General features: G+C 46.3%; 1 protein-coding gene across 1 annotated transcript in view; it reads left to right on the top strand.

The window, feature by feature from the left end:
* LOC307247444 (phospholipid-transporting ATPase ABCA1) overlaps positions 1-25254 on the top strand; it is a gene marked incomplete at both ends in the record, with an annotated part of 207431 nt that overhangs the window by 148391 nt on the left and 33786 nt on the right. The window contains 7 exons of the mRNA XM_080023597.1: positions 1832-2009; positions 4814-4929; positions 5703-5847; positions 13935-14058; positions 15821-15950; positions 16985-17105; positions 23166-23228. Coding sequence (XP_079879723.1) covers positions 1832-2009; positions 4814-4929; positions 5703-5847; positions 13935-14058; positions 15821-15950; positions 16985-17105; positions 23166-23228 — 877 coding nt within the window. The remainder of the gene's footprint in view (positions 1-1831; positions 2010-4813; positions 4930-5702; positions 5848-13934; positions 14059-15820; positions 15951-16984; positions 17106-23165; positions 23229-25254) is intronic.

Raw genomic sequence — 25254 nt, 5'->3', positions numbered from 1 at the left:
ATACCGATTACAACGCAATACCAATGACTATACTGATACAGATACCGATACAATAATGATGCCTATACAGATACTGATACCGATAACCATACAGATACTGATACAAAAATCACATCGTTACTGATACCGATACAATATCGATAACTATACTGATACAGATACAATACAGATAATGATACAGATAGAGATTCAAGATTTAGACCGTATACTGATACCATTACAGATATCAATACCAATACAATTACGCTGCCTATATAGATACAGATACTGATACAATACAGATAATACCTATACAGTAACAATACTGGCACAAAATGTGACAAATAACCTCTTGAATACTGATAGTGATACCAGTGACCCTACGGTAGTGGTGCCCGTATCGATAAATACACCAACACAGACAACGATAAATAACGACGTTCCTCGGGAAGACGTCGCCCCTCATCCACTAATCTCTCCTACGGCTGAACCCTCCACCACCACCACCCCCCCCCCACCTCCCCCCAGCGCTCGTCTTTCTCCCCTCTCCCTTCGGTCATCCGTTCATTAGCGCCCTGCTTGTCCTCTTCCTTACAGCAATTAGCCCGATCCAAACGTTCAAGGTTAGCTCATTAGCTCATTAGACACTTTGTCCCCTCCACGCCGTCCGCCGCCGCTCAGGCTCTGGACACCTGTTGAAAACGTTGCGGCGTAACAATTTAATATTTATGTGTCCTTAATTGTGTCCTGGCTTGGCGCTGATTAAAGCGGCCATGTTCCCACGCGGGGGAGACTTATTTAATATGCTTATTTACGCGCCGCGAAGCCGCCGTCCCGGAGATCCTCGCCGGCTGTTTGATGTTGGGGAGACGGCGGGGGGTTAATAAAAATACAGCATTTTCATTAATTGGTAATCAGGGCAGATGTGGTGCCAAGGACACGTCGGAGGGGGGGATGCTGATGGAGATTTCGCATCTCCTTCGAGACGTTTTTGCGAGAGGAGACGCGATTCGGCGCGTGGAGGGAACGAGCTCCATTAATGTAGGACACAAAACCCCGATTCCCCCATTTTAATGCGCTTATCAAAAGTTTAAAGTGCACCAATTACCCCCAGCACCCTGATACATTTTGATCAAATGACAACAATGGGAAAGCAAACAAGCAAATTGTATTGATTTGATGTAGTAAATGTCATACTCAATTACAGGTCTGGCTCCTCAGTTTAGACCTTGGAAATGTGACCTATCCTCATGGACAGTCAGGGGTAATAGGTTTAAATAAAAGGTGCATGCTGATTAGTTGACGCCTAATACTACATTTGACGCCGGTACCATCCCTTAAATCAAACATTTATGGGACACTTTGAGAATTTTAATTTTTTTATTATTATTATTAAGTCTTTCGGGGCATCATTTGAAGCTTTTAAAAGTCCAATTTTTTAAGAGGTGACCGAGTCGCATCTCACAAAGAGTGATGTTGAAGTGATGATGAAGTTTGGCTCTTTTTTTGCCGATTCGGCTCTTTTACGAGATACATTCCGCTTTCACTGAGGTTTTTGAGGGCGTCTACTCAATGGATGAGTGTCTAAATTATTACCACGTTACTACTCTGATGTATGCCTTCCTTGATGTATCTCATACGTGGGCTAAGCCAGGAAAGAAGTTCCTCAAAATCAGATTTGATTGCAGAACATTTTTTGGGGGCCTTGATCTAAAGCAGCGTTCAGCCGCAAAATCAAGGTGTTTTAAGCATCAGCGGCGGCAGTGAGATCAAAGGCTGCACGCGGCGCGTGTCACCTACCTTTTCAGCATTGCATATGGTAAACGGCATACGCTGTGCTCTCCGGTTCCAGGGCCACGACCTCCACCGACGTGGTGGTGTCCATCTGCGTGATCTTCGCCATGTCCTTCATCCCCGCCAGCTTCGTCCTCTTCCTCATCCAGGAGCGGGTCAGCAAGGCCAAGCATCTGCAATTCGTCAGCGGCGTCAACCCGGCGGTCTACTGGGTCGCCAACTTCGCCTGGGACGTGGTGAGTGGCCGGACGGGACTCGCAAGCGAGCCGTTCCTCGCGAGCAGTCGTTTGTTTCATTTCCTCATCCCTCTGTCGCCGCAGCCAGACACAGCCGTTCGCTGGGACTCGACTCGCGTTTTGCCAAACAAAAAGAGCGGCCGCGAGCCGCCCGCTCCGCGTTCCGTGGGAATTGGTGGTTCTGGCAGAATGAAATGACTGTTGTGGGGTTTTTCCATTCACGACCCGGAGCCGAACCGACTCCTCTGACTCGTTCCACCAGCTGAAAGGAGCGGACGAAGAGTCGAGGAATTGAACGGCTGTTTTTACATGGTCGCCCGTAAAGAGCCGAATCTCCTAAAAAAGGGGCAACCTGTTCATCACTAATTATTAAAAAATGTATTCCTGAAGCTCAATGTTTTTCACCAAACTCTCAATTTCAAATGTGATGGGTCCCTCCGAAAAGGGTGGGAGTTAATCGCACCATTATTTAAACAAAATGTATATTTCGGCAAAATTAAGTTTGACTAAAACACCTATTACTGCCATTGCAATTCTGAGTGAATTTCCCAAAACTAGAAAATTAAAGATGATGACGCCATCTACATTATCATGGAGTCCTGATTGTTGACCAATCACTAGACTGCAATGCAATCATGTGACCCGCGCGAGGCATCATTTGCACATGCGGGCACATTGCGGCAATGATAGAAAAAAAATACAGTTTGTTACTTAATTATTCCACAATAATAGACCAATCTGGATCAAACTTGGATGACGGCATGTCTGAACTGCCCCGAATACACATTCTATTCATCTTGTGAGTGCGGTGGATCCATGAACATCTATAGACTACTGGTTTCAGTTTTTCATTAAAAAAGCCCCTTTGGGACTGGACCCCTAATAATAATAATAATAATAATAATAATAATAGATAATAAGAAGAATAACGTACATCCGGCTTACCTTAGAGGTTGTTATCCCAAAAGAGCCCCCCTTCAGAGAGATGGAGCGCCCTGATCACCCTTTCAGGGGTTATTCTGAGATAATGACCGTCTGGCTGTATGTTATTATCCCTTAGTTATTGAAGTACTTTGCAAGGGTTCAGTTCCCTGAAACCACTGAACAACTGGAACGACCCGAGCAGTAGACACCGTGGAAGTGTCTATAAATCCTCTATGGATAAAAATTCTTATGAATCTTCTCAAAATCAGCCATAAAAAGTAAAAACCTTGAGGGCAGCTGTATTGTTACAGAGTGCATTGATTCTTGCTACAGTAATATACTGCACCCGCCTCCAAGGAAACCATTCTAACCTTTATGAATTATGGTATGCAAAACTTTTATCATCTGAAGTGATAACTACGGAGGTCCGTAGTGGCCGTGCGGTATTATTATTTTGCGTTCAGTTATCTCGAGATCACAACGTTATTTATCTCACGATCAGGAGATAACTGAGTTCCGTAGATAACCGCTCCAGTGAAACCAAGATGATTATCCTCCCGTTTTTTAATATTCTCATTCTTTTTTTCAATTTTGCCACTGGCTCTGCTGTGACACCAGTGAAAGCTTTTATCTGTGATTCTATTTCATTTATTTTGGTTTTGTAAGTTTAACTTGAGAAAAAAACTTGGCTCCGTCTTTTTGCTTCATTATCAATTTAGTCCCAAAATAAAAACCTCGACTATTGTCATTATTATTATAATTATTATAATAATAATTATTATTATTATTATTATTATGCATTTCCTGGTTTTGAAAACAACAAATGTTTTTTTCGTTTCAACCTGAATGATTCGAATCGTCCTGCAGCTCCCCGCCCCCCTCTTCCTCTCCCCCTCAACTTTTCTCCCTGACAATGATACTTTATGATGGTACACTATAAATTTACATTATCGAAATATACATTATTATAAGTAGATATTATTATGCTGATACAATATCATAATGATACACTATTATAAGTATACATTATTAAAATATACATTATTATAATTATATATATTATAGTGATACATTATTTTAAGTATACATTAAATTGCATATATATTATTATAATGATACATTATTATAACTACATTGTTATGATACATTATTTTATGATACATTATTATAAGTATTTGTTATCATGATACATTATTATAAGTATTCATTATTATAATGATACAATATCATAATGATACAGTATCATAATTAAACATTATGTAAATATACATTATTATAAATATACATTATTATAACTGTACAATATTATAATGATATATTATTATAGGTATTCATTATTTTAATGATACATTATTATAGGTATTCATTATTTTAATGATACATTATTATAAGTATACATTTTAAAATGATATATTATTAAAACTATACATTCTTATGATGCACTAATATTATTATACATTATTATAGTTATACATTATTTAAAGTATTAGAATGATACATTATTATAGTTATACATTATAATTAAATAGTAAATATACACCAGCATCCATGTTGTTTTGATGTGAAGAACACTTATTGACTGATTAATTGTGCTCTCTCTCTCTCTCTCCCCTCCTCCTCCTCCTCCTCCCTCTCTCGTTCCCTGTCTTGTTGTGAATACCATTCTAACTCTGTCCTGTTTGGACATATTTAAGTGTTTTATTTTCATTTTTTATTTTGCGGATGTATTCACGTGTGTATTAGTATTATGCAGATGTATTCAAGTGTGTATTAGTATTTTTCAAATGTATTCAAGCGTGTATTAGTATTTTGCGGATGTATATAAGTGTGAATTAGTATGTTGTGGAAGCACTGAGGTGTACATGTGTGTTCCTCCTCAGTGTAACTACGTGGTCCCGTGTGTGATCGTCATCCTGATCTTCATGTGTTTCCAACAAAAGGCCTACGTCTCCACCCCCAACCTCCCCGCCCTGGTGCTGCTGCTGCTCCTGTACGGGTGAGTCCACATCATCCGCCCGTTTAGGAATGTTCCCTCAATGTCTGAAATGTACAATCATATCTGAAAACACTCTTCCGTTATCCTGTGGGAGGTCCTGGATAATAGATATTTCAATGCTGCAATGTTTCCAAAACCTAGGAGTGTCCAGGGGGTGGGGAAAGCTCTAGTCCTTTTCAGGTCTTTTTTTCTTTGTTATTGATTTTGTCTTGTATAAATTAATTAATTAATTTTTATGTTTATTTATTTATTCATTTTTCTTTATTTATTTATTCATTCATTATTTATCTTTTTTTTTTCTTTTTTTTTGTAGTTAGTTATTTTAATTTGTCACATTTTTTTACCAACGATCCTTTTTCAGAACCTTTGAAAACAAAGAACATTAACAAAAACATCAACTCCTTGCGGAAATAGCCTCGTTGACTGAGGATTTGCCGTCTCTCCCTCTTAAGGGACCTTGGTGGGGGGGTCTATCCCAAAAGACAATTGATTTGTGCAAACAGGCATAACTCTATTCATAGTATTTTTGTCTTTAATATATATATAAATATATATATATATATATATATATATATGTTTTTTTTTTTTTTTTTTTTTTCTTAAAATAATTAGTTGTAGTCTATAATAGCCCATTATAAACATGAATCAAACGGATAAAAAAGTTCCCCATCCGTGTTTTAAAGGATTCGTAACCAAGATTCCACGTCTGGTGAGGGTTGAAGTGCTCTGTGGGCGAGGTGAGGTCTGGTTTTGAGTTTTGGGTTTCCCCGCAGGTGGTCCATCATCCCCATGATGTACCCGGCCTCCTTCATCTTCAGCGTTCCCAGCACGGCCTACGTGGTCCTGACCTGCGTCAACCTCTTCATCGGCATCAACGGCAGCATCGCTACCTTCGTCATGGAGCTCTTTGATGACGATGTGAGCCGCACGCGCACACACACACACGCACACACACACACACACACTGATACAAAGACTGTGGACTAGAAAGCTAAATAGTGGAGAGTAGAATTTGACGAGGCTGAGACGACCTGACGTTGCTCTGCGTGGACTCCATGTTGACGTAGGTTTCCCTCCGGTTCCTTCCTCCCCGCTTGAAGACCTGCTGGGGGGTTGGCGTTGGACACTCCTGCCCCTGACCAACGGTGGGACACCGGACCAGGGTCCTTACCAAGGCATTGGTCTTTCCTCTTCACTTTAGGAGGTGGACATTACTTTTCACCCAAGGAGGATCAGTGTTGAATATGAATTTTACAATAGCACAGAATAAACTTTATTGTCCACAAGGTGGAGCTGTGCCTTTGGCTTCATCATGCAGTTCCTAACGTCATATTAGTAATGTACATACAATACATTTGGTTTGAAGTAGCGTGAGTACATACCGTCTTTCCTCAAATATTGACCGGGGCCTTTCTTTACCTCAGCTGAAGAGGGTACCAGGCCTTTATTGGAAGCAGGCTTGGAGGCAGGCTTTTATATCTACGATAATTCCCTCTTTTTAATATGCAAACACGTCTGGTAAAAAAAGACTTAAAAGTCCCAAAATATCCAAGTTATGGCGGTAGCCGTCGGGGGAATAACAGTTTTCCGTGTTTGCCTTGAACGCACCACTTCCTGCTTGGAGCGCTGGAGAGCGAGAGCGCTCAAATCGGGGCAGTGGCCCCAAGAAGCGATCTGCGATCTGCTAGGCAGCAGTAGGAAACGGAGTAAATGAAATACATCTACAATAAAAACACGCAGCGGGCGGTTCCCAATTATCTTGTCGGCCATTTTTACGATCCTGGCCCCCCAGATTACCGAACCATTTTGACATCTTAAAATATACAATGCTCTCTTCACACAATATGTCGGTATGGTGATCCGGGGGCTAATGTTCATCCATATACGACCGCAACTTACTCTTTGCATTCTTGCCGCAGTGGCGGACCCCGCCACACAGCAATGGAAGCTGCATAACAGAGGGAGCACATGCATTAACGCAAGAGCATTGTACGGCTGTTTCTCTCGAAAGTGCCAGCTCAATAAACGAAAAAAAAAAAAAGAATCAAACGCGGGACTTGTTTCCCTTTTTTTAACTCGATGGGACTTGAGCTAGGGGAGAGAAAAAACAAAACCTTCCTTGAAACCGGACACAGCTGCCGTTCATTCACGGGAGCGACGACTTTGCCGTCTGTGGCGGAGCGGAGAAGCGGCACGGAGAGAAGCGGCACGGAGAGAAGCGGCACGGAGAGAAGCGGCACGGAGAGAAGCGGCACGGAGAGAAACGCCGAGAATACCCCGAAGCCCCCTCCGTCGGGGAGCTTCGGCAATTAGATCGCTATCAGACGCGGCGCGTTCTCTGGAGGGCGGCTTCCAACGGGCGCGTGCGCCTCTCCGCCGAGTAACTACTAATGCCTCCCTTCAACCCCCGTCACTGGCTGTTCAAAGGTGTTATCCCCCCGATTCTCTTTCACGTCTAATTGTTTGGTGAGAGTCGCGTCTTTGGAGAAATTTTCCTGTTTTTTTGTTTTTTGGGTTTTTTTTTTTCTTCCCTCTGTAGCTGCCTCCGTCTCAAACGGATCAAACGACAGACGCCAGGAAACCGGCGCTAAATAAGAAATGGGAAGTGATGTCGCGGAACAAAGCGGCAGAGGCGCTTTGACTGTCATTCACTTTGCTTTGACGTGACCCCCCCCCCCCCCCCCCCGGTGTAATTTCCGGTGAAGGTTGTTTAAATGATTCAACGTTTTTTCAACTCTTCATTTCACTCGATTGGCGCGCACCTTGGACGCTCCGATCCCGTTTGCCGTCTCGCGTGTGTTTTTCGACGGCCGTACGGCGATCAGCCGCTTGCCGGCGGAGGTGGCGCTCTCCCCGCCGCTCCCGTTTCGGCGCGTCTGAGGCGGCGTCTGAGGCGGCCCGGATGTGGCCCAGGAGACCTGGGCGGACGTTCCCTTTTGGTCTTGTCGGGCGTCTGGATCCTGTTGTTTTATCCTCCCCCGCCTGGTTTGCGTCCCGAGTTTCGTCATCGGAAACGCTCGTGATGGATTTGTTTTGCGCGGCCTGACACGCCCCGGCGCCTATTAACAAAGGGATGGAGTCCGTTGTGTTGCCGCGTTGCCATGACACGCGGCTCTTAGTGTCACTTAGAAAATTGGTTAATCTGCGTTTTCTGTACGGGCAGATGGCGGCGCGTTATTCATTAATAACGACCGGCTCCGGTGATGCGTTAATGGCCGGTCGTGTCGCCGGGCGCCACCGGGCTCCTGAGACCAAACTACCCCCTGTCAACGACGTTGGTCACGGGGGTCAAGACTGGGTCACGGGGTCCATTTCGTGTGCACCACGGGGCGTGTACGTCCACTTTGTCGTAGCTAAGCAGTGGAAAAGCAATTCAGTGGTTGAGCTGTTACTGTCCTGATGTTATCATCCGGTACGATTTGCGTTGTACTGCCCTCTGGATAAACCAGCATTTTGGAAGCTCCGGAAATTAGTTGCTATTGCTTTTTAAATGACTTTTTATTCAATTGGGTTTTTACTCCTTATTGCACGTTGGGTTTGTTGTGGCTTTTGGGCACGGTGGATTACTGCAGTTCAGCTTCATTTTGTGAGATAAGTTAGAACGGTTGAAATGTTGGAAGTACAATACAGCGCCCCCTATTGGCTGAATCGGTACCGGTCTACGACTTCACCCAGTCCATGGGCCTGAGTCACTTTTCTACGACTGTATCTTACAATTGATCTACAGATCAAGCGACAGATGGACCGGATAAAACCAAGCATGACTCCAACAAGCCAAGCTCCGTTCCTCCATTTACCGCTCGCCCCGCTCTTCCTTTTGGGATTTACGCGGGTTAAACAGTGCGGCGCCGCCGCAAAAGCTACGGGGTTTGTTCCGTAATGTGTATTCAAGCTCGGTCGTGCCTCGAGCCAGACGGGCGGGTACCCCGGGTCTTTTTCCTCGCCGCCTCGGGAGCGTCGGGTTCGTTTGCGCGGATGAAATGGCGTCCGGCTGGATACCTCCGCTGCGCTCCACTCCGACAGAGCCGTGGGTTTGGCGTGGGCGTACGCCACCTTCGTCCGCCACCGGTGGCCCTGGGTGTTGATGGGGTTTGACGGGTTGCGAAGGTGTCGTGCCCTCTGTCTAAATCTAGCCACATGCTCCCCACACACCTGAGGTGCTACGGCTGGAAGTGTGTGGGAAAATACAGCCCAAACAACGTGGGCTGTGTTTTCAGATTCATTGTCGCCAACCAAAATTTATTTTTTTTGCGTGTGTATTCATCCTTGAACATTTTGTTTTGGGATGAACCTGCCTCGACACCTTTCACTGCAGCGGAGAAGCTGCAAATAAGTTTTTAAACTCATGGAATGAGAATCTTTTCGTTGAGGCCGGGTACATTTTCATATACCAGGAGTTTGTCTGAGTAATATTTGGTGCAGACAGATGAGCAGCATCAAAAAATAAATAAATGCAATATATCAAGAATAGATGATGTGCTTTATGGGCTGGATAAAGATGAATTCCTCAAAATATTGCAATGGAAGTATGATGCTAGTATTGACTGAGTACACAAATAAATGGAGTTCTGACGGACAACTCATAGATTTACTTTTAAATTATCTACTGCTCTACTGCTCAGCACTCCTGGTAAGTAGTCATACTTAGGGAGCTGGAAATAAAGGAGCGATGACTAATGATGAGCCCAACAGGTGGATGCAGGGGAGGTGGAGGGAGCGGAGCAAGCAAGCAGGCAGCAAAGCGGGCAGAGCAAGAGTGACTGGCCGCTTAAATCGGCCGGCCAAATAAGGACATGTAAGCATGTGGCGCAGTCAAGTTGTCTGGCAGAACTAGAGAAGCCTCATAGATATCAATGCACTCGATGAATGCCTGTGTATAAGTCAGATTGTCACAATTATAACAGTGTTATTAAAGACAGTCAGGATGAAAATATATGTTTTATTAATAAATATTCTCACATATGCAATGGAACAAATTGCATAGATTGATATGGAAATAGAGATAATTGTATTGGTCTTCAAAGGGTGGACTCATTTACCACCACATGCTAACATCCGGTCCACCCGCAGGTCGCCAGGATGGATTACAAATCATACATAAGGGCGACAAAATGTACTCATTTCAGTCGTGTTGGACGAAAGTGTTCGCAATATAATATAAGGTAAACACTATTTTGAACATGATTCAGAACAATACACGACGCACAAAATACTGCACAATGGGAGCAAAGAAAATGCTCCCATTCTGGTGGAAACCTGGATTATGTTTCCATATTTTCTGTGTGTACGGAAATCAGTTGACCCGACCCAAAGACAAAAAAGCTCCACCATTTCCCAAATAAGCCGACGGGCGTCCTACCATCAAGACTGAGTTCCAAAAACGTCAACGCTGTCGACTGTTCCATGCATTAAAAAAACAAAAAACAAAGTCCCATATATTCCCTCTCTCCCGGAGCGATTCCCAGCGGTGCGGATAACGTCGGCGTTGTGGGAAATGGGGGAAGCGGCGGCAATGTGGGCCAGACGAGACCCTCCGAGACTACACTCCCATGACCATCCGTAGCCACTTGGAAATGATTTATGGGCACGTTGTGCAAAAAGCAAAGAGTTAGCGGCGGAGAAATCGTCACAGCGCTTTCCCCGGGACCCCGTGAGCATCTCGGATCTCCGTGGCGAGCGGCCCATCGGGAGCCGGGCGCCTGGCTCCACCTATCGATCCAGAAGTTAGGGCCGGCATTTCTCCGTCTCCGAGGGTCTTCTCTGATTGCACCGGCTCAGCCGAGGTCGTGGCTCCGCTTTTTTGAATTCATCTTGCGGATTTTCCCTCGTGGAGAAACGGCCGCACCCGCAAGGTTAAAACAAGAAAAGGGAAAAAAGAAAAACCCCTCGATCGAAAAGCAACAGAAGTTGAATTCCCAAAAGAACAGACGCGCGCCAACATGAACCAATCAGCACGGCTCAAACTGAAAAACCCAAACAGGGGAATTGAGAGTTAAAGTGGTCATCCATCGCGTCAGATGTGTTCTGTAGCCGGAATTCCTTTCGAAGCAGCAGCATTCGTTTGCTTTCAACGTCCGTGTTTACCCTCGTCGTTGCTCTGAGACGTGACTGTTTTCCCCAAACGACCATTTTGTTTTTGTTTTTCTTGGTCACTGGAGGCTTATTTTTATTTTTTTTTTGTGGCGGCTGTTCATCCATATCGACAGCTCCCCGGCCCCGGACGACCCAAACCGCTGCTTTGCCAAATTCGCCGCGGCCGCCCTCGCCGCCGGAGCGCGGCAGGCGCAGACGCGTCGAATGCCTGTTTCTCATGAAAAATCAATTTCCTCTGGTTTATTGTTCATTTTTGGGTACATGTTTAATGATTGTTGGTCCGTTTTATGTTTATTTATTTATGATGTATTTATTTATTGCATATTGACATTTCATTTTTTTTGAACACATACTGTCAAATCGTATTTTTATTGCTCCGTCTACAGTAGATTCGTCTTTCTTGGCATCAGCAATTTTCTTTTCACAAATTCCTTGAGCGTTCTTATGCAAACAAATCTGAAGCTTCATGACATTAATGATGACATTCCGCCGTACGTACACCCCTTTAATCTTATAGCAGCAATCCAAAATATATATATATATATATATATATATATACACACTGTGTGTATATCTACATGTAGATGAGGACAGTGATGAATTAAAGTGGAATTTGCTGCCGCCTTCTGAAGGTTTTTTGCTTCGACATCATGATCAACGAGGTCCGTTCATCCTCCTCACGCTCTCGGGCCTCCTTTGCCCAGGAGGAAGTAGGCCGGTGAGCGCCACGCTGTCACAGGTCCAGTTCGGGCCGAGATAACCCAAAATCAGATGTCGACAGAGGGACACCTTATTAAATCCCCCGCAGGGCGGAATTCAGGCGTCTCATGCCCCCCAAACCCCCCCCCCCCAAAAAAAACAGCAGTACAGTTGACGGCGCTGAAGACCCGATCGGCCCAAATCGTATAATCCCCCCCTCGTCGCCTGTTCCCAAAGATTCAAACCGGGCTCTTGAGGTTTCTTTGAGGGCTGTTTAGATTGAATTTATTTAGGGAAATAGCGCTCTTTATTTATTTTTTTTGCCATGTAAACATGCAATTCCCCGTCTGTCACTATTCTAAGCGCTGCCACCCACTCATTTCACGGTCGGGAGCTGTGGATAATGGCGTTACAGCACCAGCAGCCAGTTTCCAGCAGAACCGCCAGACAGATAACACAGGAACTTGGGCTCCTTTTTTTTTTTCGTGGGGGGTGTTGTCATCCTCTGCGTCGTATCCGAAACCCCCCCCCCCCCCCCAGCCCCGCTTCCTTTTCCAACCCCAATCCGACAGCCCTCTCACCGGGGCTCTTGAATCACAGGGCAATTACGCGATACCCGCGAACACGTTCCTGTAGTCGTTTGCGGGGCGTCATCTGCGAATCTGGGAAACATTCAGAGGAAGAAGAGGAAGCTGCGCCGATGAAGCTTCCCTCCTCCTTCCCCTCCCTCCTTCCCCTCCCTCCTCGTCGGCCCCCAAAAATGAGGAGATGATGAATTCATAGTCTCTCTCTGTGAGCGCAGGAGCTTTGAAGACAACGTCGAGATGAGGCGCGATGCATAATGCATAAAGTTACCGTTGAACAGCACGCCGCGGCAGGAGAGACAATATTGTACTTCCTCTCTCTATCTGTCTCTCTCTCTCTGTCTCTCTCTCTCAGCCCCCCCCCCCCTCCCCCCGCTCTTCTTTCCTCCTGCGTTCATGCCGTCCACCTCTCCGTCATTATTTCGCCGCTCAGGCTCAGGCTGTCAGTCAATGGCGGCGATCCTCCGTTGCATCTTTGTTTATTGAATTTGACGCCTCCGCGTTTTTGGGAAAGAGCGGCCGTTAAGTTGGAGCCTCGGGGAGGAGGAGGGAGGGAGGGACAGGAGAACGAGGGAGGGAAATAGACAGATGTGTAAAAGTGGTGATATCGGTCGGAGACTGGAATGACGCCTGGAACCCGTGTGGCTCCAATCGATGTGGCGCCGACGAGCGTTGGGCGCAGGCTGGTCCCCGTCGCCCTGTCCCCGTCGCTCTGTCCCCGTCTCCCTGTCCCCGTCTCCCTGTCCCCGTCGCTCTGTCGCTCGGTCCCTGTCGCTCTGTCCCTGTCGCTCTGTCCCTGTCGCTCTGTTCCTGTCGCTCTGTCCCTGTCTCTGCTTCCTTTCATATTGCACATCGGAAAAGACAAATTAACAGGTGGAGGGAGCGAGAGATTGTTCTGCGGCACTCTCTCCATTTTCTTATCTGTTCCTGCGAGGCTCCAGGAACTCCAGCGCCAGCCTCGATTTGATACCTGTGTGGGTTTTCTTTTTTGGTTGTTTTTTTTTTTTTTTTTTTTTTCAGGGGGCTTGGCGGGCGGTCTCACTTGGCTTCAAAGCGAGGAACCGGAAATGTTCAGTTCATGAACTCAAATATCTAGATGTTGAGAGCGCAGCACACGCTTGAGCCTCATCACATGGAAATGGCGTGAGGGATGTTGGTTCATTAGCAGCGATGCTCCGCTTCCAACCGCACGGAGGCTGCTGGCCTGGAGGAGGAGGAGGGCAGAGAGAGATGAGTAGATGTAGATACACTAGAGGTAGGTAGAGTAGATGTAGGTAGAGTAGAGGTGAAGTAGAGTAGAGGTAGAGTTGACGTAGGCAGAGTAGAGGTGATGTAGAGTAGAGTAGCTGTACATAGAGTAGTGGTAGAGTAGAGGTACATAGAATAGAGGTACATAGAGTGGTGGTGTAGTAGAGGTACATAGAGTAGAGGTACATCGAGTAGAGGTACATAGAGTAGTGGTATAGCAGAGGTACATAGAGTAGAGGTGGAGTAGAGGTACAGTAGATAGAGTAGTGGTATAGTAGAGGTACATAGAGTAGTGGTATAGTAGAGGTACATAGAGTAGTGGTATAGTAGAGGTACACACACATACACATCAAAGCATCTGTGGCCTTTTCCCTCCAACAGAACGTGTCCGGCATCAACGAGGTGGTGAAGCAGGTGCTGCTGGTCTTCCCTCACTTCTGCCTGGGCCGCGGCCTCATCGACATGGCCAAGAACCAGGGCGTGGCCACGCTGTTCAGCCGCTTCGGTAACGTGCACCTGGCTTACACCAGCGGAAATAAAGACTTCCACGCGGTGAAAGGGAGGTCGATCAGAGGGGGATGATTGCATTTGATTCCAAATGATTTTTAGAACATATTAGACTGGACTGGATCACGTTGGACGGCATTGGATTGGAATATTTTCGATTAGATGGGGTCATGTTGTTGTTGGGATTATATCAGAATAGGTTGAATGGGATTGGATTGGATTAGGGTGTTTTGGATCATGTTGTGTGAGGGTGCATTAGATGTGATTAGATTGGGTTAGTTTAGACCAGATTGGATGGAGGCTGCATTGGTTTGGATCAGATTAGATCGGATTGGATCAGATGATATTGGATTATATTGCCATGGGTTACATCAGATCACATTACCTTAGATTAAATTGTAATATATTGAAATAGATAAAGCATAAAGTGTTGCATTTTATTAGGTTGTACAGGATCATCTAGGAACAGGTTTGGTTGGATGACATTACATTGGGTATAAATAATAATAATAAGTCACCTTTCTCCATCCTCGGCTGGCGTCGGCTTTTAGCGAGGACAGGAGGAGACAGCTCGCGTGTTAAAGTCAGACAGGAAGGGGGGAGAGGAGGGCGGAGGGCGGGGGAAAGGAGGTGAAGATGCTATCGGACGGAGGAGTGGAGGCCTATTGAAGAGGAAAAGAGAGACGTGAAGGAGGAGTGTTGTCTGACGAGAGATGGAGCAGGAAATAGCGGTTTGGGTGGAGGGCAGGGAGGGAAAAGCAATCAGCCGCTCGGAAGGAGCCGGCGGAGCGGGGGATATTTAGAGCGCGTCACTTTTTCTTAGGTTTGAGGTTTCCTTCCCTCGGCTTTCTACAAAAACTGGGAAACTGCCGAATTGTTCAGAGTTATGTATAAATGTAATCATTTTTGCAATGCCATGACAATGTCTTGTCTTTTTTTACCCAAACCATCATTTTCAAAGTATAATGTTATTTATATAATACATTATTATCCATAAAATATTGATATTAATGTTTTTGAATGTAATTGTAGAATATGCATCATCAAAATATAAATATTTTATCATATAATTTTACAATATTGTGTATATATATATATATATATATAGATATGTTAATTATATGTATATTTGTATCATATATTCTATCTATATTAATTTCATTTTTTTCTTAAAGCGGTGCTGCAGTCTACTTTATTGTAGTAGGTATACTGGGTGGGTGGGGGGCTTTTTTTTTTTTTTGTTTCTCACAATTAGGAAGCGGAAATAAAAAGAATAATCTGATATGAAAACACACTATTTATATTTGTTTTGTTTGGAGAAACGGCTATTTAAGGCGGAGCTCGCAGCTTGTGCGGAGGTGGCTGTTGTGGCTGTTGTTTAGAGTCGTGTGTCAAGTTAAATAGTCAAATCTGTCCAACAGTGATGCCTACCATGACTTTTTACAAGTACCCGAACCATGATTTTAAGTGCGCCTTTATAATATTTCATTTTTTTATTGTGATTATCTGTATATTACAGAATATATACATCATTAATTTTTTTTTTTTCCCAAAAATTCTGAAATGGTCATTAAGATACCCCGCCCCCTACTGTCTGACCAACACAATGCATCCAAAATGCTGCTCCTGAACAGCTTGTTGAACGTGCCTACAGGTTGCAACCATCCAAACCCAAAATCCATGTTTGAACTCATTCCTCTTCCTTCTTCCCTTCTTTACTTCTCTCCTCCTTCCTTCCTCCTATTCCCCCTCTCTTCCAGGGGAGGACCGCTTCAAGGACCCGCTCAGCTGGGACATGGTGGGGAAGAACCTATGCGCCATGTCCATCCAGGGCCTGGTCATGTTCGCCATCACGCTGTCCATCCAGTACAAGTTCTTCTGCAAAGCCAGGTACATACACTTTATTCCCATTATTGACATTATTCACATTATTTACATTATTCACATTATTTACATTATTCACATTATTCACATTATTCACATTATTTACATTATTCACATTATTCACATTATTTACATTATTTACATTATTCACATTATTCACATTATAAAAATGTGACATCAGCAATGTACTGTAATGTTGTTATTATACAGTAATAACATGGAGACTTTGCACGAATGTTGTAATAACATAGTGATAACTTATAACCCAAAAGACAGATGGATAGATGGTTGGATGGAAAGATGTTTGGATGGATAGATAGAAAGATGGATGCAAAGATGGATGGATGGATGGATGGATGGATGGATGGAAAGATAGACAGATATATAGATAGAGAAGAGCAAATAGACAGACAGACAGACAGATAGATAGATTGATAGTGTAGAGCAAACAGATGGAGATTAGATAGAGTAGAGCGATATGATAGACAGACACATAGAGTAGAGCGATACAGTCGATGGAATGACCTTACCCCAGCACTGTTAACACGTTATATTGGCTTAGATTCGCCCTCCACCTTCTCGGATTCGTCGCCATTGTTCCCTGTTAACTCCTTTCCCGTTCTCCTGGATCCCTCTCATTTCCCCTCCATTCATCCCCTCGCTAAGGGAGCTCTGACTGAGGTGGGAGCGCTGCCTTTTAGTGGGATGACGCTATTTTACACTCTCGCCACGCTACGCTGCTAATGAACGCTCATTATCCGCGTAACATCTGTTGCCCCGTGACCCTGTTTGGCAAATATCGCCCAATCTCCCCCTTCTTTTGAGCCGCGCTTGCTTTGTTACCTCCTCGTAGAAGGTTGTCATGGAAACTAAGCTTTGTAGGTGACCGTAGGTCTCTCAAATGCGCCGGTGCATTTTGTTTCTGTACATTTATATCTTTTTGTCGGGCGGTGAACTGCAGAATTGAAGGGGATTGAGCTTTCCCAAAAGCCCAGTCTGACGGCACCCCGCCCCCGCCCCCGCCCCTCCTCCGCCCGCAGGCTGGTCACAGGAAGCTCTCCTTCTGAAGAGGAAGAGGACGTCGACGTGGCTCGGGAGCGGGAGCGCGTCCGCGGAGGCAAGGCCCAGAACGACCTCCTGCGCATCTGTGACCTCACAAAGGTACCGTCCGGGGAGCCCTCCCCGCCTCGCCGCGCTCGCGCCGTTTTGGAGGCCTCCCGTCCCGCTCGTTTCCCATTTGACTCTGCAGCGACTCTGTCCTGGGCACGAGCTGCGGGACCGCCCCTCCCCGCCCCCGCCCCCCCCCCCCCGCTTGGAGAACCACCCGACCGTGTTTTGATCCCAAAACAACGAATCATCATTACTACTCCCAAGAGGGGGAGGATCACCAGGGGTGAGACGGATAAGCATCGAATCAAACAACAATATCTACTTGGCAAAATATAAACGTGCAAACTTCACATCAACATGTATTTGACCAAACATGATTAATTCAGTCTACGAAAATTGGAGCAGCAATTACGGGGCGTGGCCTCTTCCTGTGAAGGCTGTAGGGCAGTAAAGGAGGGGAAGGGAGAGGGATGTGATAGGGAGGGTGGTTCGGGGGCGTGGTCGACGCAGGTGCCGCTGAGAAAAGCTGCCGCTCTGCCCGGCTTCACGTATTACGAAAAAAAACGAAACGGCAGAGACGCTTGGCCCCATCGGACTGTACGGAAGCGCGACGAGAAGCTGCAGCAGAGCAGTCAGTTCTCCCGCTTCGCAGTTGCTCGGAGGACGGCGGCCCACGCTTGAATAAATGAGGCCCGTGTTTGCAGTTCATTCCTGTTGTGGCGCTTGAGGAAGGCCGTTTAAAACGTGCTCGAAACAGGAAGAGCGTTTGATACCTCGCTAATTACTGAATTGATGCCGCTGTTGTGTTGCCTCAGAGAAAACAGAATAATGGTGGTAAGACAACAGAGGCGTATTGACATACCCGCCGAATATAATATAATTGGGAGTAGAAATGTATTCACTCAACAACACAGACACACACGCGCTAAATATTTACCAAATAGGTTGGTTTGACTTAGGTTATGTTATATTATATTGATTAGATTAGATTAGGGTTCATTAGATTGGATTTGATGACATTGGAATATGCCAGGTTGGATTACGTTGGATTGTTTGGGTTTGAATGGGTGAGGTCGGAATAGATTGGATTGGATTGGGTTCGACGGTTCGATCAGGTCGGACCGGAACGGTTTCGATCGGAAGGTGTTGAACAGGTCGGATCGGATCGGATCGCTTCGGACCCGGTTGCGCTCTTCGTCGAGTAGCGGGACTCCTCGTGTAAAGCACCTCCTCCTCGTGTCGAATACACTTTTAAAGCTGTCTGCTCCACCCGTCACCGCTGCAGCTCCCTCCACCCGTCCCCAAACGAAGTATCCTTTGCCAAGCCAACGCTCTCTCATGGAAAACAACCCAGTACTCATGGAAAACAACCCTCGGCAGATGCAGGAAAAACAGCCGCAACAGCCCTGGGTTTCTGCGTGAGAAACAAAATGCCCGCGGCGTCGGCGCCTGCACAGCTCAGACGGATCGCGTTCCGCGCCGTCACGGCCGGGTGAAAAGCCGGCGGCGGGATTAACGCTCCATCCATCAGCCGATGCCCCTCCCCTCCACCGGGAGCTGGGTGTTTTGGCAGCGGGGGCCCATCCCCCGTTCGCGTCGCCGGCGACGACATCTGGCCGATCGTTGCCACCTCCGCGCGTCTCGCCGCCGCCGCCGCCTCCACGTCGTCCTTCCTCCGCCGCCTTCCCGTCACACTTCATCCTCCTTTCACTCCTCCTGTCGCGCCGAGGCGTGAGGCCGGGGTAATTAAGGAGCAACAGTTGCTCGGGTGATGATGTATTAGTGCAGGATCTCACGAGGTGCGATGCGGGGAGGAGGGTGTTGCCTCGGGGACAAATCTTTGTTTTGTCTTCCCTGCGCGGGCCCTTTTTTGGGGGGACGTGGAGGTCGATACCATTTCCGTCCCTGTGTGTCCAGTACTGACGTAGCCACAGGCTGCATGCTAACTGGGTTAGCCCAACGTATGGCTCGCGGATGGGATCAGCTAGCCTAGCTCCTGAGACGTTACCAGATAGAACAATAGGAGAGCCGTGGTTCTCCCGGATTTTTTCCGACGCCGTGCTTTTACTTAGAAAACATGGCGATCACGTATCCCGAAGGTCCCAAACCATCCATCGTGCAGGCGCTCGGCCGAATGGAACAAAATCAAAGCCGACGGGGTCACGGATTTCAACAGCGCCCCGAGGCGTGGCAGGGTTTTACTGCACGGCTAATTTGATTCAAACTCATCACAACGATTAGAATCTGGAAAAAATAAAAACAAAAATCCTAATTGGGGTGGTGACTTAACGACGAGGGGTGGACGCGGATCCCGGCGGCCGGACAGTTGCATAGAAGAGGAATTTGCCCCGGCGAGGATTGACGCATCTGTGGACGGACAATCGCCGCGAAAAAAAACAAAAAAAACCCCAGAAATCGTATCAGTCTGAGTGAAAACGAAATATGAATACACAGAAATACTGAACAGAAACAGCCAAGAGAAACTACTTCTGTGTACTTACTCAATGATTCCTCCAGTTTACAGTGCTCTAACGGTGTTTGTCCAGGACGTTGCGTCATTGAACGCTTGAACAGGTGGGTGCGTTTGGCTGCCACTTCCCCGTTGACGAGCCGCCCCCTCCCAGCCTTTCGTTTGGATAACATTTATCCGTGCCGACAGCCCAACAGCGGTCGGGTCCCACCGAGCCGCCGCAGCTGCGGCCCTTCATCCGGCCGGGTGCGGATAACAAATTAACCGGCGGGCCCGGGCGGCTCCGGCGGCCATATGCCGCGTCGTGAATCCCGCCGTGGCTTTTGAAGCGGTGGACAGGCCATCGGTCGGGTGTCAGGTGTTCTTCCTTCTCCTCCGAGCGGGTGGAGGCAGTGGGTGCCGTACGCGGGGTGGGATGATTCCAAGGGCCCGAGGGGAGGGGAAAAAAAAAAAAAAAGAGATTACAGCGTTAAAGGTACATTTTTGTGTCGCGCACTTCTGCTGGCCTGAAGGAGACGGCGCTTCTGAGCTCGTGGCTCCTCAACTTTGCAACGCTCTCCCTTATAGAGCGACTCCAGACCCATTTGTTTAGACGGGCGTTCATTTTGTACAATATTTCTATTTCACTTTTGTCTTTTATCGTCAACACTATTTCATGTTGATATAGCCACTAGTATATAATAGAAGTAGTAGTAGTAGTAGTAGTAGTAGTAGTATGTAGTATATATGGTCTGTAAGTGTTAAATAGGCTTGGACGATATCCCAAAATGTATATCGCGATGCAGCCCCGCCCAAATTTCGCGATATTCAATATTATCAAATATCGACCGCAGCCGAGTGTTTAATGGCGTCGGTGCCGTCTGGTCATCGTCTCGTTGTAGTCATGGGAACAAAAAGGTTGTTAACAAACATATTTAGTCCTAGTTTTTTTGGTGAGCGCTTGTTTAGCAACTTTTCTATTTGTATTTTTTACTGTGTTCAGTGTACAGTATGTACGTTCATTCTTATTTCCGCTTATTCTAGAAGGTGCGATATAAACCAAGTTGCTCCCCGGCCTCTTGACTTTTTGGTCACAAGGCGCCTTGACAGGTGGGGCTCTCCTTGCAGCTTGGGCTCCTTCCCCAGTGACCGGGGAGTGAGGTTCCTTGGATTCAACCGACTCTGGGTTTGTCGGTTCGTTCCAACAAACCTCGTTCAGAGGAGGCGGCGGCTCGGCTCTGGCGAGTTGTCTCGGTTTCCACCTTGTCTCACATTCATTTTGTCGTCAGTCATTATCGGGGAACACAATGAACGACTCGTTTCAGCCACTTTTTGACTTTGACTATATAATACTACTACTATTGTAGTAGTATTATAGTTACTTGGTATTTGCACAATATTTGCACGCACCAGTTAAAAGTGTAGTTCCGATAGAAAAGGGCTGAAGTCCCGTCTTCCCCAAGTCAGTGCGGCAGCAGAGAAGCTGGAGATGTGACGACTCCCGCGACGCCGTCACGGAGGGAGCACCGGAGCGAAGGGGAGACGTCTGGTCTCCAGGCGGTCTTCTCATCCTCACAGGCGTGGGCGCTCCGCCGCCTCCAGCTGGGGCCCGACCGAATTCACGGGAGGGGAAAATCGCGTCATGGACCCGAATCGTCGATCGAAGTCCGACGAAATCGGAGAATCCGGGCGTGAGACACGGAGCGAGCGTGGGGGTGGATGTGGCCGGGGCCCCGCCCACAGCCCGGGCAGCGTCCATCAGCTTGACGCGGACGCAGCAATGCGCTGCGCGTAACGAGGAAGAGCGGCTGGCGCCGTGGCGTTAGCAATGCTGGCGTTCTGGGATCGAGCCCAAAAGTCCCGTTGTGAAGCTCCGGATGGATGCGTGTGAGGTGTCTTGGAGGGCGTGGCGTCCCGAGACAGCCCCATCGTATAAGATAATTACTAAGAGACGGTGCCAGGGGTCCCGAGAGAGAGAGACCTCTGACCTATGTACGGGGACCAAGTGGTCAACATTGTCTTTGGGCAAGCTATAAAGAGCCCGCCCGAGCTGCATTCGACAGAGAATCCTTCCGGCTCGGTTCTCTCCCAGACCGTCCATGGCAAGTCTGGTCTGATGCTGTTCTTTTGTAATAAATCTATTATTTTACTCAAGTCAGCGTCAGCGGTCACTCCTTCTTCATCAACACATCAAATTCATCAAGAAACTACAGGTGCTTTATTAACCCGGGCACTGACCGGACGGAGATGAGCCGTGAGCCGCGCGGCAATTGAAATTTTTGTCTCTCTTTTTATTTATTTATTATTAAATAATAATTATTATTATTATAATTATTATTTATTATTTTTTTAAAGAAATTTTTGTCGATCAGAAAAACGATCCGATCCGCATGTTTTGTGATCCGTCGCGCCCAGTTTTTATGCTTCTGCGAAGGTCCACGTAACGGACGAGGCGGAGCTACGTAGCGACGGGGTTTTGCGGGACACGCCCACCTCCCCAAACCTCGCGTTCCTGCGCCTCCGGAGAAGCCGATTGGTTGAATCGTCACAATTGCACCGTTGAAAATAAAGGGAATCAACAGAATCTTTGAAGGAAACTTTCCTATAATTCGAGATGATGAATGGCCTCCATATTGTTATGAATGTAAACACATTTAGGAGGATTTAGATGTATATTGAATACAACACAGACAATTAACCCTATTATATAATTATAGAACCCAGAATCGCGATTGTGGCGCCGCCCCTTGCGGCCGCCTGCGCGAGCACCGCGTGTCGATTATGTACATTTGAGTATTTTTCGCGCTTATAGAGCTTGAGCGTAATCAGCGGGTGTCTTGACATTTCACTGCATATATGTACGACCGTATGTGTATGTATGTGACTAATGATCTCTTAACTTGAACTTGAACTTCCCGTCGGGGGGGTTATGGTTCGAAACAGACTAGAAGACGTTGCGGATAGAGGCGCGGCCTCCGGGTGAGGGTTTGAGACGCGGATTTCTACTTGCATCTCCGCGTTTTTGGGTTCTCAGCTTTTCAAATTGAGGTAAACAATGACAAAAACATTTTTTTTTTCCTGTACGTTGTGTTTTACTAAATGTGACACCGTCCCCTAGTGGACTCGTGGCGTCACACACCGTTCGCTTTTTGTGCAGACGGAGAAGCGGAATCCAGCCTTTTCAGCAGCTCACATCAAAAACAATATGCAACCAAACAAATAATACAAATAAAAATATTATAAATTGCCAATATGCAAATAAAACCAAAAAATAATCGGAAAGACACAAATTTGGCAATGTACAATAAACCAAGACAATAGGCAATGAACCTCCGTATCGCTGTGGAGCAGGGAAAGCTGCGTTTTTTTAAAATGACTTCTTCCTTCCTGTCACTTTCTCATCTCTTCCCATTTCCCCTCTCACTGTTCTCCATCTCCTTCCTCCACCTCCACCCTCTGCCTCACCTGTCCCTCCCCCACTGCTCTAACCTTTCACGACACATTTCCTGCTGCCAGCCGTCTTCCTCGCAGTCTGCCCCATCCCTCCATATTTCCGTCCCTCCGTCGCTCCATCCCTCCCTCCCGTTGTCTCCCCGTCTCCCTCCTACCCCCGGGCCTCCGTCACCGCCCGGTTGATTAATTTGGCCGTGGGCTCCCTGCAGGTTTACCCCGGGAAGAAGACGCTCGCCGTGGACCGGGTCTGCGTGGGCATACCTGCTGCCGAGGTGAGCCCGGAGCCCAGCGGACGCCAACCTCCATGACAGGAACTCTGTGTGTGTGTGTGTGTGTGTGTGTGTGTGTACGTGTGTGTGTACGTGTGTGTGTACGTGTGTGTGTACGTGTGTGTGTACGTGTGTTAGCACGCTTCCTGGAAAAACACTGTTCTATTCCATGACTTTTCAATAACTATTATATTCTTCTTATTCTCATTATCTTCATTAGATAGACAGACAGCTAGAAAGATAGATAGATAATAGATAGACAGACTGACAGACAGATAGGTAGATAATAGATAGACGGATAGATAGATTGACAGATAGACAGACGGACAGATAGGTAATAGATAGAGAGACAGACAGATAGGTAGATAATAGATAGATAATTGGATAAATGGATTGACAGACAGACAGATAGATAAATAGATTGGCAGATAGACAGGCAGATAGATGGATTGGTAAATGGATAGTTATAGATGGATGGTTAGATAGATAGACTGACAGATAGATAGACAGATGATAGACATAGATTGATGGATCGACGGACGGACGGATAGATAGATGGACAAACAGACAGATAGATAGACGGACGGACGGACGGACGGACGGACGGACGGACGGGGGGGGGGGGGGGGTGGGGGTTCCCTGCCGACTTCTACAGTCACGGGAAAAGTCACGATCTTATCCGGTCTCGAAAAAGTCATGTCTGGCCCTAAGGGCTGACTTTTCCAGTCATGGAAGAGTCATGGACTTTGAGAAATTGCCCCAAAATGTCCTTGAAAAGTGTATGTTCAGCGCGCAAAAAGCTTCAAGCTTTAGTTTGGATGGAGTTTGTAAGCCCACCCAAGAGTTCCAACACACCCTGAGGGGGGGGGGGGACACTCTTCTATTCCATGGCTTTTCCATGACTTGAAAAGTATTATTTTTATTATTATTATTATCTTTATTATGTAGGTACGGGGGCCGGTATTCTCCCGTCCCGGAAAGGTCATGTGTGGGCATTACTTTTACAATCATGGAAAAAGTCAAGAACTCTGACCAATGGCCCAAAAAGCCCTGTAAAAACCAAAGCCGTGCTTGGAAAGTTTTTGTCCAGTGTCCAAAAAAAAAAAAAAAAGAGTTGAAAAGATGAGTGCACGGGGTCTATTTTAATTTGAATACATGAAATGGAAATGATTTCCTGGATGAGACCAGGACCCCCCGCCACGTCTTCCGCCGGCGGCGTGCGGTCCGCCTCCGCGCACCGATCTCACCGACTTTCCTTTACGTCCTCGGGATGGAAATGATACGGATTCACCTGAGAGTCGTCTCACACTGGGATCCTAATGCGGCGGGCAGAGAACACCCCAAATAACTTTGATTCCAATCATGATCTCCAACGCCTATGCTCAGCGGGGCGCTGAGCTTAGAGCTTTGAGTTAAAGCCGGGCCTAGGGGCAGAACGCACACACACACACATTATATATATATATATATATATATATATATATATATATATATATATATATATTTTTTTTTTAAGGGCTTTCACAACTACTGAGTTTTACTAGTTGCAAAGTTTTTCATAATAGACTTTTTTTTTTTCCTTCTCCATTTTATGTAAGAAAGGGACAGAGGGAGGAGTCCCAGGCCAGTCGGAGCCAGGAGTTCCGTCTCGGAACCCGTCGTCTATCGGTCTCACATTCGCGACTTCTGTTTTTATACATTTTTTATTTGTTATTATTATTATTATTTTATTTCTATTTTTTTGCTGCTTGTGAAACAATCCGGTCGTAGACGTCGTCTCTGGACCCCGACTCCATTCCCGCGTCTCAAGCTGTTCACCGGCCTGTAAACCGCGAGGGGCCAGATATCCGCTGGCTACACCGGCACCGTGGTGATATTGGTAATTGTGTTTTGTGAGCTAAATTATACTATAATATATAATATACTATAATATATATATATATATATATATATATATATATATATATATATATATATATATATATATATATATATATATATGATATAAATGTAAATGTAAAATTTAAAT

Source organism: Zeus faber (genome assembly GCF_960531495.2).
Source record: "Zeus faber genome assembly, chromosome: 22".
Lineage (NCBI taxonomy): Eukaryota > Metazoa > Chordata > Actinopteri > Zeiformes > Zeidae > Zeus > Zeus faber.
This window is presented reverse-complemented; position numbering and strand designations above follow the sequence as displayed.